Raw genomic sequence first — 21,400 nt, forward strand, 5'->3', positions numbered from 1 at the left:
AAAGGAAGAGCACCTCCGGCACATGTCAATTGTTGGGAAGATCACTTGTTTCATGGTCATCAAAGAAATAAAATAGTGTTGCATTATCAACCGCCGAAGCCGAATATATATCCGCCGGTAGTTGTTGTGCACAAATACTTTGGATGAAGGCCACTTTGAGTGACTTTGGAATCAAGTTCAAGAAAATGCCATTGCTATGTGATAATGAGAGTGCAATCAAGTTAACCAACAATCCGATTCAACATGCAAGAACAAAGCACATTGATGTCCGCCATCATTTCATAAGAGATCACCAACAAAAAGGGGACATTTGCATTGAGAGTGTAGGCACCGAAGATCAACTTGCCGACATATTCACCAAGCCATTGGATGAGAAAAGGTTTTGCAAGCTAAGGAATGAGTTGAACATATTGAATTTCTCAAATATGTGTTGATGCACCCCCCACTCATATGACATGCCTCTCCTTCGAGCAATCCAAGGTAAAAGTTGATTGGCGTGGCATACATCCTTGCTAAGGACATGTTTAGTGCATCTAGTCATATTTTCAATTTTATTAGGACCCTTCAAGTGGTTCTATTTTATTAGGCTCATTCATGAAAATCAAATGATTTTGATGTCTATATGGTATCACTATTGCTTCTATGCTTGACTTGATCTAGTGATGGCATATGACATGTTTATGGGCTTATAAACCTAGTGTTTAATCTAGAAAATGAACTATAAGTGTTTAACTCAACATGGTACAAGATAACCTTTATTTGGAGGTGTGAAGAAGCAAGCTCATGAACTTGGATGATGCATTTCATATATTTGTTTGCATGGCACAAGTATTAAATTTAAACATCCATGCTTGTGTGATGTATGTTAGTTGTAAGATTGAATGATGAAATAAAATCACTAGATAACTTTCATTCCCAAGTAAGTCTTTACAAGTGGTATCTTTCCAAAGTATGTTTCCAAGTGATATTAAGCTAACCATGGTGCTAAGGAAGGTATAATGGTGCACTCCGATTGGTATCATGCTTCAAAGGTCCATCTTTTATACCTTAGCATCATGTGGTAGACATTGACTCCTACATTTCCTAACTAAGCATATGTGCAAGCTACAATCCAAACTCTTAGCACATATGTAGGGGGAGCAATTGCTACCATTTGGGGTTCATGAAACTTGTCCATATCCTTTTATACATGGTAAATATGCTTGGGCAAGCAACATGGATTCAATTGAATTTTAATTCATATCTTTGTATAAGGGTTGTCATCAATTACCAAAAAGGGGGAGATTGAAAGCTCTAGTTTGGTTTTGGTGAATTGATGAAACCCTAAGTGCTAACCTAGTTTATCAAGTGATCATGAGATATGTAGCACACTTCAAGTGGAGAAGCTAATGAAGATCATACCATGACAATGGTGATGGCATGGCAATGATCAAGGGCGTAAACTTGAAAAGAAGAAAGAGAAAAACAAAAAGCTCAAGGCAAAGGTATAATTCATAGGAGCTATTTTGGTTTTAGTGATCAAGACACTTAGAGAGTGTGATCACATTTAGGTTTGATAGCCGTACTATTAAGAGGGGTGAAACTCGTATCGGAATGCGGTTATCAAAGTGCCACTAGATGCTCTAACTCATTGCATATGCATTTAGGATCTAGTGGAGTGCTAACACCCTTGAAAATATTTGTGAAAATATGCTAACACATGTGCACAAGGTGATACACTTGGTGGTTAGCACACTTGAGCAAGGGTGAAGAAAACGGAGGAGATGCCAGCGTCGGTCAAGTGACCGGACGCTGGATCCAAATGCACCGGACGCTGACTACCTACGTCCGGTCGCGCTGACTTGGCGGTATAGTGGCTAGGGTTTCCCACCGGACGCTGGGCTGTGTCCGGTCAAGGTGGACCGGACGCGGCCGGTCGAGGAAAACCGGTTTTAGACCCTTACTGTACTCGACCGGACGCTGGGGCTTCAGCGTCCGGTCAGTTTTGCCGGAGTGTCCGGTCAGCTTCGTAGCCGTTGAAATCTGACGAACAGCGTTTGAAGCCAGTAACACGTGGCGTCCATCAGTGGACCGAACGCTGAGTCCAGGGTCCGGTCAGTTGGACCGGTGCATCCGGTCAGAGCGCAGTGTGCCCAGTGAAGGGGTACAACAGCTCTATTTCGTGGGGGCTTCTATTTAAGCCCCATGGCCGGCTATAGCTCATATCTTTGGTCATTTTCATTGACATAGCAATCTTGTGAGCTAAGCCAAAGTCCTCCCACTCATCTCCATCATTGATTCATCATCATAGTGAGATTGGGAGTGATCCAAGTGCATTGCTTGAGTGTTTGCATCTAGAGGCACTTGGTGTTCGTGTTTCACTGTGGATTTCACTTGTTACTCTTGGTGGTTGCCGCCACCTAGATGGCTTGGAGCAGCGAGGATCGTTGAGCAGAGGGTGGTGATTGTCTCCGGCTCCGATCATGGTGATTGTGAGGGGTTCTTGACCTTTCCTCGGCGGAGCGCCAAAAGGTACTCTAGTGAATTGCTCATGGCTTGTGTGATCCTCATCTTGTGTTGGTTGTGCGGCACCCTATTGAGGGTTTGGCGTGTGAAGCCAATTAGCGCGTGAACCTCCAAGTGAGTGAATCGCCACAACGAGGAGTAGCTTGCCGGCAAGCAAGTGAACCTCGGTAAAAATCATTGTGTTCATCCTTTGATTCCGAGGTGATTGGTCTTCATTGTTATTCATCCTTGTGATTGATTGGTTCACTCCTCGACATGGCGGTATAACTATCTTGATCACTCTCTTTACTTTACCGCAAACTAGTTGACAAGCTCTTTAGTGTAGCTAGTTGTGAGAGCTTGCTTGGTTGGTTAGTGTGGCTCTTTAGTTAGCCTTTGAGAGCACACTAACATAGGGTAGTGTCATAGCTATTGTGTGAATAGACACTATCTAAACTAGAATTGTGGTAGGTGACTTGCATTTTGAGTAGGCTAGCGCAACACTTGCTTTGCCTCATAATTGTCTAACCATTTTGTTAAGTGTTATTGTAGAAATTTTTATTAGGCTATTCACCCCCTCTAGCCATTAGGACCTTTCACCTACCCACAAGTGAGGTAACTCAATGACACGAGCAATCCACTAGAGTTACCTTTCGGCGCTCCGCCGGGAAGGTACAAATCCCCTCACAATCACGGAAGATGGCCACGAACAATCACCAACTCGTGTCAATCCTTCTCCGTTGCTCCAAGCCGTCTAGGTGGTGGCAGCCACCAAGAGCAACAAGCGAATCCCGCAGCAAAAACACAAACACCAAGTGCCTCTAGATGCAATCACTCAAGCAATGCACTTGGATTCTCTCCCAATCTCACAAAGATGATGAATCAATGATAGAGATGAGTGGGAGGGCTTTGGCTAAGCTCATAAGGTTGCTATGTCAATACAAATGGCCAAGAGAGTGAGCTTGAGACAGTTATAGGGCTTAAATAGAAGCCCCCACGAAATAGAGCCGTTGGCTCCTCAGTCCACTGAAAAACGGGGTGATCGGACACGCCGGTCAGATCGACCGGACGCTGGACCGCAACGTCCGGTCGTGCGATGTGTGCCATGTGTCCCCTGCTTCAAACCCTGTCAGCGTCCGGCCATTAAGTGACCGGACGCACCCCGCCAGCGTCCGGCCATTAAGTGACCCAGCGTCCGGTCGAAGACCGACGCCAGCTTCTTCATGCTTCCACTGACCGGACACGCCGGTTCTACCAAGACCAGCGTCCGGTCACTTACAGTGACCTCCGTTTTTTCTGTACAGTGCGCCGGTGGAGTTTCGAGCCCTTCCTCAAATGTGCCAACCACCAAGTGTATTACCTTGTGCACATGTGTGTTAGCATATTTTCATAAATATTTTCAAGGGTGTTAGCACTCCACTAGATCCTAAATGCATATGTAATGAGTTAGAGCATCTAGTGGCACTTTGATAACCGTATTTCAATACAAGTTTTACCCCTCTTAATAGTACGGCTATCGATCCTAAATGTGATCACACTCACTAAGTGTCTCGATTACTAAAACAAAATGGCTCCTTCTATTTATACATTTGCCTTGAACCTTTTGTTTCTCTTTCTTATTTTTCAAGTTCAAGTATTTGATCATCATCACGCCATCATCATCATGATCTTCACCATTGCTTCATTACTTGAGTAGTGCTACCTATCTCATAATCACTTTAATAAACTAAGTTAGCACTTAGGGTTTCATCAATTAACCAAAATCAAACTAGAGCTTTCACACGGGTGCTCGTATTTTACTAGATTTATTTCAGGATTTAACGGTGCTATGCTTTCAGTGGTAGTCGACGTCCCCATCGACAACGTGGCGTCTTTGGTTACTTCGTGAATCTTGAGATCTGCCGAATCACTATGTGCTCCATCAAACTTACTTCATAGAAATTTCATAGGATTTATAGGAATCCAAACCTTTTATTCCAAAAAGGGGTTTATAGAAAATTCTGTTATAAGGTTTTAATCCTTCAGAATTTCTCTAATTTTCCTTTATGCTAAAGCTAAAGCGGCCTGAAAAAGTTTCTCCAGATTTACTCAACCGTTGCCTCGCAGGACGTGATCGGCAGGAGCACACAGCATGTCCTCGTCGTCTCTTTCAAAGGCGCCTAATATGTCCACTATAAAGAAGTCCTGGATTCAAATGTGTGGTTTATTATATATAGTTATAGATGACTGCCTATAATATTCGCATGATGTTTGTTTGTTTAAAATAAATACATATTTTTTGTTGGAACGTTGTTTTTAAGGCTCAAAAGTTAACATGAAGTGATTACAAAAATAGATTAAAATCGAGAGCTGAGAGAAATTTAAATATTTGTACTTTTAGCTTGTCTTTTTCGTTTCTTTTATAATCCGTACTTTTTAGCTTGTTTTTTTAGCCGAAATAGTATTTTTCTCTCACAATAAATCCATGGGACCCGTGTTTCGGCTTGTTTTTTCAGTCCTCAGTGCACTGTACAGCCATATGAAGAAGCAGTGTGTATTTGCTCTTTCCGAGATATTCCCGTCTACACATAAATGCAGAGCGCGGCACCAAAGAGGTCACTGTTGCATGGCGCAATCATCGCACGACTGCCAGCCAAAACAGTAGCATGCATAAAGTGGATGCTGGTAAATTCCTTCTTTCACGTGAAAAGATAACTAGTACCCCTACCTGATTGTCTGGTTCTTATTTCTGAAAAGTGCAAGCAGCACGGTATGTAGGTACTCCTGTCACAAAAAAATACTGATATAATGTAATAACATCATGTTAAATCCTTCAATTAAACCAAATTTATATAGAAATGTTAATATTTATAACGTCAAGTAAATACCATTTGATTCTTCATACCATATATTTTTATAGTACATATATTTTCTACTGGGACCGTTTTGAACCCTTCATTTTAAAGGAACTGAAATCTACTTAATGGATCTGACTATTTGGCTTAGAAACTTTTCCAAACTCACAAATAAGCATATCTCAAATTCATAGGGTAGGAGATGAAAATGGATTCTATAGATCATTATGCTATAATTCTACTCTACAGCTTATAGCACACTCTTCAACTCACTGCCCTATAATAGAAATGCAACATATAAGCATGTCTCCTGTATGCCTAATAATAAATATATAAATATATTCCATATACAACTATATTAGCTTAATTAATCTATGTCTAAATTATAATTATTAGAATGAATTCAATTTCAAGGATCCAAACAGACCGTTATAGATATGGCTAATTTTTTAAAAAGGTTTAGCCAAAGTTTAGAAAAAAAAAAGGCAACCCCAGTGCACGTAGCTCCCGCTTGCGCGGGGCAAGGGAAGGGTCCGACCACTTGGGTCTTTTGTACGCAGCCTTTCCCTGCATTTCTATAAGAGACTGTTTTCAGGACTTAAACCCGTGGCCTGTTTGGAATGCGGGATTTTTTCCCCATTCCTGCGTTTTTCCTGTGAAATTGAACTGATTCCTGTGAAATTCATATGTGATTCCTGTGAAATTCCTGCGAAAAGTTTAGCCCCCTGATCCAAACGTTTAACCAGCATCTTTGGTTGTGCTCAATAGTTTCTTGGGACACTCAAATGGTCAGATTGAGTGAGGAAATCAGGCACGTGAGCATGTCCATGAATCTTTGATGTTCTCAAGGTGACCAAGATCAGAAGCAAAAAATTCGAGAAAAGGCAAGGGTTGGTTCCTTTGATTCTCCTCTGGAGCTGGGCCCGCCCGTGGCCCGTCCCTGCGAATGTGATGGATTGCTGCATTGCATGGAGGAGGAGGGAGGAGGGTTGGGGACACCACAGCACCCAAGTTTTACCAGCAGTAAAAGAAGTACGCCTGGGATTATACTCCTAGTCCTAGTACGTCAGACGAGAGGTTCCTAGCGAAGGCTCCTGCAGCCACCGGCTAACTTTGGGAAATACGCCTCTATCTTTTTGTGGTACCAAAATTCTGCGTCCTTCTCGATACTGTTGCTAGGACGCACGGCTCACATTCATGTTAGATAGTTTTTTTATTAAGACTAAGGGTGTCACAAATGCGGGTGTCTAATAAAATGTTCGGAAGCTAATAAAAAAAATTACAGAATCCGTCGGTAATCCGCGAGATGAATTTATTAAGCCTAATTAATTTGTTATTAGCACATGTTTATTATAGCACCACATTGTCAAATCATGGACTAATTAGACTTAAAAAATTAGTCTCACAAAACAGTCTCAATCTGTACATTTAGTTTCGTAAATAGTCTATATTTAATACTCCATGCATGTGTCTAAATATTCAATGGGACAATGACTAAAGTTTAGAAGGTGGAACCAAACACTCCTAAATTAAATTAGCTTTAACATGTTTATAACTAATTCAAGCTAGATAATAAGTTATGTAAATATATTCAATGTGCCTTGAGCAGGTCTACCAGGTCTGTTCGGCTGCAGAAAGAAGCAGTTGCAGTCATGGCCTTTTCTTCTCTCTTAAGGCCACGTTGGGATGATAGAAACATTTTGGATTCTGAGGTGAATCATCAGAATCGCTACCAAATACCTAAATAGGTGAATGAAACGTTTCGAATTCTCATAGAAACGTTTCTCATTTTTTACTAGAAATGAGAATCACCTAAATAGGTGTTTTACAGTGATTCTAATTCATTTCCAGGAGAATCTAGATCAATAGCCAAACGTTTCACCGATTCTTACCAAGTAATTCCTATTTTAACATAGAAGCGTTTCTGAAGAGAATCTAGATCGAAAACGTTTCTAGGAGAATCTGGATCACTATCAAACAGGCCCTAAGTTATTGTGGTCGCAGCAACAACAGGTTACAACGGCTGCTTATTTTTCAGCCGAACATCCTGAGGGAAAATTTTCTAATTTCTATGTGTTTTTCCTATAAAATTGATCTGATTGGCTCCGTTCGCTTCGCTTAAAAAAAAGCCGAAACACTGTTCCGGCTGATTTGTTGTGAGAGAAAAACACTGTTTCGACGGAAAAAACAAGCTGAAAAAGACGGATTATAAGAGAAGCGAACAGAGCCATTGTTGTAAAATTGCTACATGATTCCTATGAAATTCCTTAGTACCAAACATGCTTGAATATTTCCTATGCTACAAATAGGAGTAGCTGGCATTAAGAAATCCATTGATTATTTAGAGCCGAAGCTTTACCAAATAAGGTCTCTATATCTCTATATACGTTGCCCTGGACATTCTCTGTGGTTGAATAAGCAAAAAGAAAAGAAAAGAAAAGGAAGTTGAAATAATCATTATTATTGAAAGAACTTTGTTTTTCCGTAGAAAGGAGGTTTTTTTCCTTGTTTTTGTGTGGTTGTTCATGCACAGATTATTCCCTCCGTGGGTTTCCCCAGTCCAGGTCATTTGAAACACACCATCTATCACAGTTTGTGATGTACTTGTTCGTCTGAAAAAGGAGGGGTTACTCAATGCTTCTTCACCTCATATTATTGTGCCCTAATGAGAAGAGAGAAATTGAAAACTGGAGCTTGCATTGCGTACTGTAGGAGGATCAACTGCAGACCCAGCACTGGTCCATGACAAGATATGGATTATATTTTCTGAATTATGGCAAAATATGATATGCGTGGGCCCAAGGTGACTCATCAATGGAAAAATAATTTTGCGAAGAGGCAGATAGATAACTCACATGGTATATGCATATGTATGTACATACTGCACTACTGCAGACTGACATGCATGCACTATGGATTATGGTTGGTACATGTTCAACATCAATTGGAGCGGGACTACATCATTATCATCATGCATACTCCTATATATATTATATATAAGGTCCAGTTTAGTTGCAAAAAAATTTGCAAAATTTTTCAAGATTTCCCGTCACATCGAATCTTTGGACGCATGCATGAAGCATTAAATATAAATAAAAAAATAAAATTAATTACATAGTTTAGACGAAATCCACGAGACGAATCTTTTAAGCCTAATTAGACTATAATTGGATACTATTTGCCAAATAACAACGAAACCGCTACAATAGTAGTTTGCTAAATTTTTTGGCATCTAAACAAGGCCTAAATATAAATATGCAGAGTGGACAGAGAAGATCTGTGTTTTTATCTCTAGAATGAGAGAGAGAGAGAGAGGAGATTGATGTACGTATATCTATGGTGTACCAACCGGGTAGGTGATGAAGCAGAGGGTACATACATATAAAGAAAAGGGGGTTCATCAGAGAGTGGGTGGAGCGAGGGCGAGAAAGTGGTAGTCTAGCTAGTAGTATCTGCTGCATTTGTAAGGAGACAAGGGAAAAGACGAGAAAGCTCAGCATCGGTGTGGCATTGCTATTTGCTACTACGGCGACTGTGTTGTGTTGTGCTGTGCTGTGCCCAGTGCGAGGAACAGTATGTTTTCAGCATGGCGAACAAGCTGTACGTTGGTGGAAAGCGGAGAGGCGTAGATGGAAACGGGTGGACAAGTGCACGCTTGCTTGTAGTGTACTGCCTCACAGCTCCAGTGTGCTCCTCCCTCTCTGAAGCTTATATACCTCACTCACAGTTCCAGCGTGCTAGCTCTACAACTGCCGCTACTTTGGCACCTCCTGCTGGCTGCTGCTGCTGTAGATTCAATCAATTTGTACTGGGCTGTAGTATTCTCAAATTAAAAGGAAGAATTGCACGTACTAGCCTTTCTCAGAATTCATAGTGCATGTGGCTCGGTTCGCTTCTCTTATAATCTGTACTTTTCAGCTTGTTTTTCAGTTGAAACAATGCTTTTCTCTCGTAACAGATCAGCCGGAACAGTGTTTCGGCTTGTTTTTTCGGCGAAGCGAATGGCCAGTAGCAATTGGTTGATTGCTGAAAGAATGAAATTCAGAGTAAAAAGAAAAAGTGTTTCTTTCTTGCTTTTTTATATATTTCCTCAAGAGGGCAAGAACGGAAGGAGGCTGAGCTGCTCAGCCTTTGCATCTTTGGGATCCTTCCCTGGTTCTCTCTCTTTTCCCTTCTCCAGTTCTCCGTTCCGTTCTCCCGGCCCTAAAGTGAGCAGCGGCCAGCGGATAGATAAAGCTCGGGTCGGTTTTGGTGCCACTGGCCTTCTTCGTTCTTCCCCTTTGCTTCTCTGCCGCTGGGGAGGTGCTGCACTGTTCCTCTTCCCTCCTACTCCCCCACCTCCTCCTGATCTCTCCCCATGTCCGTCCTCGGCGGGCGGCCATGACTGCTGCGGCCTCTCTCTAGCCTCCTCGCTGCGCACTGCACGGCTGCTACCAGCTCTAGACAGCTGTTGCCTTCAGCTGCTGCCGCTGTCGCTGCTCGACTGCACGTCTGCACACCACAGAGAGGAGTGGAGAGAGAGAAAGCAAAGAAGCCGGCAGGGGGGAGGGAGAGAGAGAGAGAGGAGTGTGTGCCTGTGCGGTGCCGTGTGATGGAAAGAATCTGGAATTGCTTTCCAGTCATTGACCACCCAGTTTGAGTTTCCCTCCCCCTCGTTTTGTCCCCCCTGCGCCTCCTTGATTCCTGTGTTGCTTGCTGTTCCTCCCCTCCCTCCCGACCTGAAGTGTGTTGCCTTGCCTTGGGGGTCTGCACATCAAGCTCCTGCCCAGGCCGCCTCAGCATCTCTCACATACCCCCGTGTCTCATGCCTGCTTCTGCTTTGTCCCATCCTCCTTCATTCTTGACGAGTTAAATGCATGCCTTTCAGCAGATTGCACATCCCTCGCGATTTTGCTTGCCACTGCCACCCCTTTCTTCAGTTATCTTCCCCTAGCTAGCTAGGTAGACACATACACATAGCAGTAGTATATATATACACAACAGGTGCAAGATCAGGCGAAGCTACTAGCCGCCCTTGGAGGTTTGGACTTCGTCACCTCACCTAGTATGTTCCACCATCAGCAGGAGCTCTTACAGGCAGAAGCTGCAGCGGCAGATCGGGAGAGCAGCATGTCCAACCTCACCTCCTCCGCGTCCGGCGGCCTCAACGCTCCGCCTGTTCCTGCTCCGCCGCCGCCGGCCTCAGCTGGCAACAACAAGCGCAAGCGGAGCCTCCCAGGCAACCCCGGTAGGTGGTGGACGATGATCGAACTTGCTTTTTCCCTCCCATGTAATTCGATCGATTAGTTTATGAGTTAATCGGAATCGGTTCTCTTTTATGCTTGGCTTGATGGGCCTGGTTCATCAATCAAGAAACAAGAAAGCGCGCAACTGATACTGATCGGTGGCATGGCATCTTTGTCCTTTCCATGATTTCCATCATCAGACCCCGAGGCGGAGGTTGTGGCTCTTTCTCCGGCGACGCTGATGGCGACGAACCGCTTCGTGTGCGAGATCTGCGGCAAGGGGTTCCAGCGGGACCAGAACCTGCAGCTGCACCGGCGCGGCCACAACCTCCCCTGGAAGCTGAAGCAGCGCGGCACGGGCAAGGAGGCGCAGCGGAAGAAGGTGTACGTGTGCCCCGAGGCGTCGTGCGTGCACCACGACCCGGCCCGCGCGCTGGGCGACCTCACGGGGATCAAGAAGCACTTCTTCCGCAAGCACGGCGAGAAGAAGTGGAAGTGCGACAAGTGCTCCAAGAAGTACGCCGTCCACTCCGACTGGAAGGCGCACTCCAAGATCTGTGGCACTAGGGAGTACAAGTGCGACTGCGGCACAATCTTCTCCAGGTAACTGTAACTCCGATCCATCACTTGCTTCGTCCTGTGTGTTTTTTCTTCTTCTTTTTTTATTTACTCGATCATCGTCGTCTCTCTAGCTCAGTTTCTCTCGCTCTAGAAAAGCTAGCTAGTCGATTCACCCATCCATCTTCCATTGCAAATTTGCAATTGCAGCCGGTTGCAGATGCATGCATGGTATGTTATCGCCTACGGGTGAAGACAAGTTGCAGTGAGCGCAGCTGAAACTGACTCGGCTCCGCTCCAGTGTCAGTGTGCACACTAGTCAACCTGATCCTCTCTTCTTTCACATTTGGAGGTTACTATGATCGTCGATCGAGGGAGGGGTTCGATTAGCTGGCTCTTGATGCTCTGATTGAGAGGAATGCGGTGGGGTGGTTAGCACGTGAGATTCAACTAGATAGGGCACTGATTAAAGGAGGCAGAGAACGATGTGTCTGGCTAGATCGATAGGATAGGATGCTAGCGGCGGTAGTAGACACCAGTGCAGATGCAGTGCTCTACTGCACACTAGCTTGCCCGCCTTGGTTTCTGCCTGCTTGCAGCTTGCAACCAGCGATGATGCATTTAGAGAGAGGAAGATTGCAGATTGGGTGGGAGATGGAATGCAAGTCCAGGGTATCGTGCATGTGTCCATGGACAGAAAGATGGACCACTTTCTAAGAGGCCTCCCTTTGATCTTTTCTTTTTGTTCATGGTCCATGGACGAGGGGGAGGATTCGGAAGCTGCTGCTGCAATTCTGCATGGACCAGCACGGGTGCAGCAGAACAGAACGGAACCCAATGCAGCTTAGCTTGGGCGCATTCGTGTGTCTGTATCGTGTGCGTGTGAATATTCATTTGTTCGAGCTTTCAGAGACCGAGCACAGAAAAGCTACGGTCTTCCGCGGCATAGGGCTGACTGAGAGGCTTGTTTAGGGGGTGTTTGGTTCCAGCGACTAATTTTTAGTCCCTGTCACATCGGATGTTTGGACACTAATTTGGAGTACTAAATATATTTTAATTACAAAACTAATTACACAGATGGAGACTAATTTACGAGACGAATCTATTAAGCCTAATTAATCCATCATTAGAGTATATTTACTGTAGCACCACATTGTCAAATCATGCACTAATTAGGCTTAATAGATTCGTCTCGTAAATTAGTCTCCATCTATGTAATTAGTTTTGTAATTAAAATATATTTAATACTCCAAATTAGTGTCCAAACATCCGATGTGACAGGGACTAAAAAATAGTCCCTGGAACCAAACACCCCCTTAGATTGCAAGTTTTTTCACTTCCTCTCCATCACATCAAATCTTTGCACAACAAATCTTTGCACACATGCATGGAGTATTAAATATAGATAAAAAATAACTAATTACACAGTTTGATTGTAAATTACGAGACGAATCTTTTAAGCCTAGTTAATCTATAATTAGACAATAATTATCAAATACAAACAAAAATACTACCGTCTCAAATACTGATTCCTCACCTCAGTCTACACAAGGCCCTGAGAAAAGAGAGATCCGCGACCTCGCTCGACGGTGAAGAGAAGTTGTAGAGGTAGAGGAGAGGTAGAGGAGGCTCTGACAGACATATCATCTGTTTGCAGAGCCGAGGTGGCTTTCCATCTCCTTCGCTCGCCCCAATGCTGCCTGTGCTGTGCTACTCCTCCCTATGCATGCTGCCTACTAGAGCTAGCTGCATGACTACTACACTGTCCTCCTACTCCTCTCTCCTGTCATGTCTCTTCTTCCCGAGCGAGTTTCTCTCTTCAACACCAGTCACACACGGCAGCATTGCGTTGCGTAGCAGTAGCAGTAGCCTAGCGGCCTAGGAGTAGCCTGGTAGCCAGTAGCCTAGCTTTTGCTTTCAGCTTTCTCTTTTCCTTTTTGCTTCCGATCGAGCTCAGTCTGATCCCGGCAGGACGGACGGGCTACAGCTACAGAACAGAAGGCAAAAGATTTGATTCTCTTCCTCTTGTTCTTTTCTTTTGCGTCGCATTCGCATGCAATGTGCAGGCGGGACAGCTTCATCACGCACCGCGCCTTCTGCGACGCGCTCACCGACGAGAGCGCCAAGGCCATCGGCCTCAACGCCATGGCCGCCGCGTCGGCGCCAGCGCACCTCCACCACCCGCTGCTCTTCTCGCCGCCGCCCGCGCACGTCATGCAGCAGGACGTCGCCCTTCTCCAGGAGCATCAACACCAGCAGGAGGTCATGCAGCTGCCGCCACCGCAGCACTGCAACTACGCCATGAAGACGGAGATGCCGCCGTGGCCGCCGGCGATGGCCTACGAGCACCCGCTGCTGCTGCCCGCAGCGCAGAGCTCGGCCACGTCCGCGCTACCTCCCCCGCAGCTGGCCGCGGCCTCCGCGCACCTGTCGGCCACGGCGCTGCTGCAGAAGGCGGCGCAGATGGGCGCCACCATCGGCGGCGCGGGCGCGGGCTACACCCAGATGGCGGGCCCCGCGACGAGCGCGCCCGGCAGTGGCGCCACCTTCGGCCTCGGCCTCCCGGGCCTGCAGAATACCCAGCAGCAGGATGGCGGGGTCATGGCCGGGCTCGCGAGGACAGCCTCCCACGGCCGCAGCGGCGAGGAAGGCGGCGCCGGCGGGGGAGGAGGCGACGGCATGACCAGGGACTTCCTGGGCCTGCGCGCCTTCTCCCACCGCGACATCCTCGGCCTCGCCGGCTTGGACTCCTCGTGCATGGGCGCCCTCACCGCCAACGCCAGCATGAGCTGCTACGAGCCACAGCAGCAACATGCACATGCACAGGCACAGGCTCAGGCGCAGCAGCAAAGCAGCAACGAGCCATGGCACGGCATGGGCGGCCATAGCTAGAGGTCGCTGCCCCTGGCAGCAAAGCTACTTTCTTCTTCCTCTCAAGTCTCATCAGCCGTTGCATCTGATCTGATCGCTGCCGCCGCCGCGGTGCAGAGGCAAAACTAGCTAGGGGGCTAGGGCCGGCCGCCCAGTGCATGCACCGTGCCTTTTGAGAGTCGGGTAATAATATCTCGCCTCAGTTGCTGCTCATCTTTTGCTTGTGTTCATGATATCATCTCATGATCTTTCAACTTAACCACGCAATGCAAGCGATCAAACCTTGTGGAGGTTTGGATAAACTCTAGCTCGGTCGAAGGATGATGATGATGATACAGAAGAGTACGCAGCAGGGAGTTGTGTAATTTTTTGGGTGGTTGGGGAAGAGATCGACCAACATGTAAACTAAGCTCGAATCAAGCAGCTGGGAAGAAAACCATAGCTATGTGACAGTAATACATGCATGCATTCATCATCTATCTCTCTTGTTTGGGCATTGCATTGCATCCATGTGTGCAATTTTGGTGATATAAATAAATGTTTCTTTTTTCGAAAACCAGCTGTAGTATTTGGACGGTGACATGACTGATTGTGTGAATGAACTGGAGTCCTTGGTGTAGACTGTAGTAGTAGACCATCATATACACGCCAGTAGAGGTGCATTCTTTCTTCGGTCTACGGGACATGTGTGGCCTACTGGCCGTGATATATATATATATTTTTTTTCATACTACTACTACATGCTGCATGTGTGTGCCTGTCTGTGTACTGTGTCGTGCAATCAGGCCATGTACTGGGCAGTGCTGGCAACTGTTCACCTGTGACAAGGTTTTGTTGGTATATGGACCTATTGGGTCATGGGCACGCATTATTCCATGCTGGATGCATGGAGTGAGAGACGGAATATTAGAAAAGTTGTTACAGTATATCAGTCTTTTTGGTTGGCTGTGGCTTATCGTAAATTATTGTAAATTTTTAGCTAGAATAGTATTTTTCTGTCACACAAACCAGTCAGCAGTACTTCTTTATGAACCAGCAACGATAAGAACCAGCCAACCGAACAGGCTGATATTTGTCTTGATGGTTTGGCTTATAAGCCATGGCGGCTGAAAGTACTATTGACTGATTTGTTGTGAAAGAAATATACTATTTGTAGGTTGAAAAAGTACGGCTTATAAACCAAGCGAAATATATATGAATTTTGTGTGTGCCGCCTTTAATTCTTGCTTGCAACTTTAGCATCTGCAGTAACGAAATATATATGAATTTTGTGCCCTTATTTTGCAACTTTTTTGCCTGCTGTGTTTTTATGAGTTATTTTTAAATTCTGTTTCTTCGTTAAAAAAGACTAATGGTACGTATTATTATTGCACTTCCTAGAGATTTTGTAATGCATGTGTATACACCACGTACGGGCAAACCATGATGCATTTTAGATTTTATGGTGTGTTTTTACCATGCTACGACTCGGTACAAATTAAACTTATCCTGCTGTTGTGTTCACCTTCCATAGCTGCTCTTGTCCAAAAGAAAATCTACTGGTAGTAGCAGCACTACACTATACGAGTAGAACATAAACTACTATAGTGGACATTTTACTCTTTTCTCATGGTTTAGCACATAATTTTGCTTTTATGTCATCGATAATTAGAAGAAATGTTAAGGAAGAGCAGATTGTAGCCAATTATTACCCTTCCTTGGTTAATCATTACATAATACGTACCGGATCGGATGGCATGCAGTGAGAAAAATGGGGTACGGTGACGCCGACGCCATCTTTGTAGGGATGAATATTAGTGCGTTCCCAAAATTTTGCAAAATTTTTTAAGATTTTTCGTCACATCGAATTTTTGGACGCATGCATGAAGCATTAAATATAAATAAAAAATAAAACTAATTACACAGTTTAGACGAAATTCATGAGACGAATCTTTTAAGCCTAATTAGACTATAATTGGACACTAATTGTTAAATAACAACGAAATTGCTACAGTACCATTTCTCAAAAAAATTCGCCAACTAAACAAGGCCTTAGATAAAATATTGCGCTAACTAAACGGATTGCAACTCCAGTTAAAATCTATTGGATCAAGACAAATTAGATGTGATAGATATAAAAACGTTATAACTATTTTAAACATGCAAGATACCTAAAATGGTAAATTATGTGTACATATAAAAGGCATCTCCCTGATTTTAAAGTATTAGACTAAAAGTAGTCTACTTGAACACTGACACGATTTTTAAGAGAAGAAATAATTATGCTAAAATTTGGCACAATACATCCAAAAGTTACATATGAAAGAATCCAAAATAAAAAATAAAAAAGTTATATCACATTCTTTCATCATCTTCTTCACTAGTGGTTTTGGTTGATACAATCCATGCTTCAAATGAACAAAACTCTATCAAACATTGAACAGTCTCAAGCTTAATCCCTCGACCAATAGTTTTGGATGTGTCACGAGATACAACATTCTAGAACCAAATGGAAACACATCTGAGTTTGATGAAAGAATATCAACGATTGATTCACCATGTACAATACAGGCTGTTAGCACCTCCAACCCTTAATACATTAGGTTGGACGCCTGATTTTCTCTTTGCGATCATCGACGATGAGGTTGGTGACCCAAATTCTTTCATCGTCGTTTTCTGTAGTGGCCTTGGTCGAGCCGATGCTTCAAATGAATAAAACCCGTCGTTGAACACCGAATGGTCATCATGCTGAATCAGATACAATGTTCTAGAACCAGACCGAAACACATCTGAATCGATGCAAGAATATCGCCGTGTACAATACAAGCCGTCAGCACCTCTAACCCTTGATCCATCAAGTTGGACACATGATTTCCTCAATGTGGCCATCGACGATGAGGTTGGTGATCTAGATTTACTATTCACGAATCGGACCATGAGTACCCAATCGATTCCCCCAATGGTGACCTCGTTCTGGCCATCGTCGAAGTCATCGCAAGTAACAATCTCCTGGACGAACATCAATGATAATTTCATCAATAATAAATATAAATAACTGCTTGACCGTAAACGAGGGATGGGTTGCCCTCTTCTTCTTGCCCGTGACGGTCTCATCGGAGAGGAAGGAGGGCCCCCTAGCTGACACTGCGAGCTGCCTTGACAGCAGCAGCTCTAGTTACAGAACCCTAAGGCCAGTCTTAGTGGGAGTTTCATTTGTAAGCACTTTTGATGATGTGGCAATGTTTTTAAAAAGAGAGAAGAAGTGAGTTTCATGAGGACGAAACTCTCTTGGCACGGTTACCAACTAGCTATGAGTCACAAAATTAAATGTCTAAACTCTCCATTGAGAGTGGGTGTTTCATCTATGTTTCATTTCATTCTATATGACATGGCAGTCTTGGAAATAACGCTATCAAACTCCCTACTGAGACTGGCCTAAGATACTAATAATACACGCACACATACTTGATTTTAGCACTGTATAAATTACTAGATTTCAGAGGTAATGAACTTTGATCAGGGAAAGCAAACGTGGTCAAATGTACATGGACGTTTTTCTATGGTCAATATTGGGATATTGTAAGCATGGTCTCCATATGCAACGTTCCCACTGTTATATATGTAAATGCAAATGAGCAATTTTCTAAAACAATAGTAAAAAATTCGTTAACCCCTAACTGCACGCTTTAATATTTCTCATTTCACAAGTGGAGGCAATATTAATGAATGTCTATATATGCAGTACGAATGGTATTGTTCTTGTGTGGAAACAAACAATGACCTTAGCACAGGGGTCCTAGTGTGTTGCACTAAGTTTGCACAGGCCATGTTAGGCCGCGAAGATGACATGCACGACAAATAGACAAAGAGCATCGTTGAAAGCATGTCGGTGCATGCTGCCGGGGCCGGGGGTTCCATGTTCCAATGCGCGTAATGGTACTCCGGGACCAAACTATGTACTATATAGTTCGGCATAAGTACACATCATTTGCTTATTATACCATTGGTGCTGTCGTTTGCAATTGTATCTAGCTCCTTTCTAAAAAAATGTTGCAAAAAGTACCAAGATTGTATTTTAATTTGCTTTATCAAGACAAGCAATAATTGTGTAATTATCAGCTATGAATAGGAGCCACACGGGACCGTCCGTATGTTTTATGCAGAAACCATGAAGTGTCAAAGCGCTAGTGATAGTGAACAAGGCACTGAGGTCCAATATCGAGTTTGCGGAGAGGGGACCCCCCGTGTGTCTCTGTGCAAGACTTAGGGGGTGTTTGGTTGCCCCTCCTAAATTTTAGTCGTTGTCCCATCGAATGTTTGGATATATGTATGAAGTATTAAATATAAACTAATTACGAAATTAATTATATAGTTTGCGACTAATTTACGAGACGAATCTTTTGAGCATAATTAGTCTATGATTTGACAATATTTTGCTCTAATGATGGATTAATTAGATTTAAAAATCCGTCTCGTTATGTAATTTATTTTTTTATTAGTATCCGAGTACCCCATACAACATTCTTCCGATACACCATCTAAATTTTAGTAGCTGGATCAAACACCCCTTATTCACAGAGATTCGTAGAGGTCTCTACAATACATCATATATGGAGGTAAATGGGCTTCCCCAGCCTGCAGGCACACGTACTGCTGGGCGCGCGCTGCCGCTTGGGAGTCTGGCAGTCTGGGTGGGACGGATCGGGATTGCCGATTGCTATTGCGGCAGCTTGCGCGCGTTGGAGTACAAGTGCGCGTCACAGACTGCTTGCTAGCTGGTGAATGGTGGTTGTGCCATCCATCACGATAGCCGCACGGTCCTTGTTGATGCATGCGCGTAGACTGCTGCAGCCGGGTAATTGGGGTATCATCCGTCCTCTCCTGCTCCTGCCCATGACCCCATCCCGTGACACCACACGTACCTCGCACGGGGCCTGTCTGCGTTCCCAGCGTGCATCAGACCACGCACGTCACTAGTCTTAATTTATATTCTACTCACCCCGTTACAAATTATTAACTAGTTTTAATTTAATTAACTTTATCCTAATCACTTCATCCTAATTCAAATTTATCTGAACCAAAGTCTATACAAGAAAAAACGATTTCGTATGTATCAGATGAGACGTTTTTGTCTTTCCACTTTGTATTCTTGCATCTTGATTAACTTGTATAGGGCCGTTTTGATCCCTTCATTTTGGAGGAATTGAAATCTATTTAATGGTTTAGACTATCTGGCTTGGAATTTAACATTCCACAACTTTCTCAATCCCACAAATAAGCCTATTTTAAATTTATAAGGTGGGAGATGGAAATTGATTCTATAGATCACCGTGCTATATTTCTACTTTGCAAACTTATAGCATGCTCTTCAACTCGCTTCTCTACAGTAGAAATGCAGCATATAAGTATATCTGTTGTATGGCTAACAATAATATACAAATGTATTCCATATACTACCATATTAGTTTAATTAATATGTGACTAAATTATAATTATTAGAATAAATTCAATTCCAAGAATTCAAACGGGCCCTAATAGAAATGCAACATATAAATATCTCCCTTGTATGGCTAGCAATAATATACAAATATATGTAACATATAGAACCATATTAGTTTAATTAATTTATACCTAAATTATAATTATTAGAATAAATTCAATTTCAAAGATCAAACAGGCCCACATGTAAATGATATGTTAGGCCCACATGTAAATGATATGTTAGACTCTAGATAAATATTATTGCAATATGTATGAGACACACTTGCTTGTCTCACTACGGTGATCCTAGCATGCAAATGCTACGAGCATGCACATATCATGGTGAAAAGCGTCTAACCTTATCTTATAATTAAGATAAATTAAGAGATAATATAAAAGACGCATATACCTTCATTTTATTTCCTAATCAGACACTATCATCAACAAGATTAACGGTGATTGGTTAACAAATGAAAAATATTTAATGTAAAATTTGTTTTGTCCTCTACAATGCATTATATTTGAGGACAAATTTTAAATACTATAATACACTATATTACAGGACGGAGGGAGCAAGTACTAGCAAAGACGAACCTTCTTTTATCAAGATAGTAGTAGAAGAAAAAAGTGTTGCCTTGTTAAATGAACCACAACATACGAAAGTGAGCATCTCCAACGCTACCTAATAATTTGTTTCCTAAAACATGATATTTTCTAACTCCCAAAGAAATATTGGGAGGAATAAATAAGACCATCTCCAACAGTTTTTAATAGTTAATTCCTAAAATATAGAAGACAATTTGAATCCTATACTATTTCTAAATTATTCAAACAACTTTTATATATTCTTTTTCTCTTGTACATTTATATCAGAAATCTGTTCCTACTCTTTATTCTTTTTCACACACCCTTCCACCTAGATTGGGAGACCGATACGCGTGGATCTTTGCACGCTTTGGGTTGATTTTTTTCAAGTGATAAAAGATTGGGAGGTGGTATTAGGAACTCTTGGAGATGAGTTTTTTCTATACTTTCCAAAAATCCTAGATTGGAAGGTTTTTATTGGAAACTCTTGGAGGTGCTCTAAAAGGTCTAGGATGAAAGAATAAAGAGGCGATACAAATATTTTTACAAAAATAAAGGAGTCCACTACTAATATTGGTTATTAACTTGCAAGTTGCGAGCCATTATCCGGCACTAAAACTCCTGCCAGATTACCGAAACCAAGATGTTAATTCAGTGGCACCTTGTACTACTAAATGCCATCAAGCTTAGGCCCGTTTGGCATGAATCTGATTCCTTGATATAGTGCATGAAGCACCAAACGAGGAGACAGAGGATTGATATTGATAGATGAGACTGTATCACCAGAAGAATGAATTAATCATCATAGCATCGTGCCTAAATTATGTAATAACGGATTAATTAGGCTTAAAAAAATCGTCTCGTGGAGTATTGATGGGTTATGTAATTTATTTTTTTATTAGTATCCGAACACCCCATGCAACATCCTCCCGACACACCTAAACACTCCCTAATTCACTGAGTTAAGCCCTCGAATGTTATCCGCGGCGTCATCCAGGTGTCAAAAATCGAGTGCGAAGCTCTCTCAGCAAAACAAGGTTCAGAATTTTTCAGAAGAGCAGGTGCTGTGTCTACCGTCCTACCCTTTTGCCAGCACAAGACCACCCAGCGAGGAAACGCCTGAAATGTGAGCCACGCATATCGTGGGACCCACATGACGTGGCACACCACGTGGATACATACCCTGCATCCTCCGTACTCAAAGACACTGATGACTAGGCACAATCGATGTTCCGAATAAAGTGAACCATCGGTCGATTGATCGATGGATTCCCCAATAATTCGGCACATCGATCTCCCGTCCATGGCGCACTCATGCAGCCGATGGAATGTTTCACAATGGGCTAGCTCCTATAGCACAGGCTCAGCTCGCTACTGAATCCT

At 43.3% G+C, this 21,400-nt stretch overlaps 1 protein-coding gene across 1 annotated transcript; it reads left to right on the forward strand.

Moving 5' to 3' along the window:
* Positions 1 to 9,454: 9,454 nt before the first annotated feature.
* On the forward strand, positions 9,455 to 14,850 carry LOC136450059 (protein indeterminate-domain 7-like). Its single transcript, XM_066450323.1, has 3 exons — positions 9,455 to 10,545; positions 10,744 to 11,146; positions 13,168 to 14,850. The coding sequence occupies exons 1-3, from the start codon at positions 10,365 to 10,367 to the stop codon at positions 13,991 to 13,993; spliced, it is 1,410 nt and encodes a 469-aa protein (XP_066306420.1). The 5' UTR covers positions 9,455 to 10,364; the 3' UTR covers positions 13,994 to 14,850.
* Positions 14,851 to 21,400: the final 6,550 nt, after the last annotated feature.

This window comes from Miscanthus floridulus, chromosome 5 (assembly GCF_019320115.1).
Source record: "Miscanthus floridulus cultivar M001 chromosome 5, ASM1932011v1, whole genome shotgun sequence".
NCBI classification, from domain to species: domain Eukaryota; kingdom Viridiplantae; phylum Streptophyta; class Magnoliopsida; order Poales; family Poaceae; genus Miscanthus; species Miscanthus floridulus.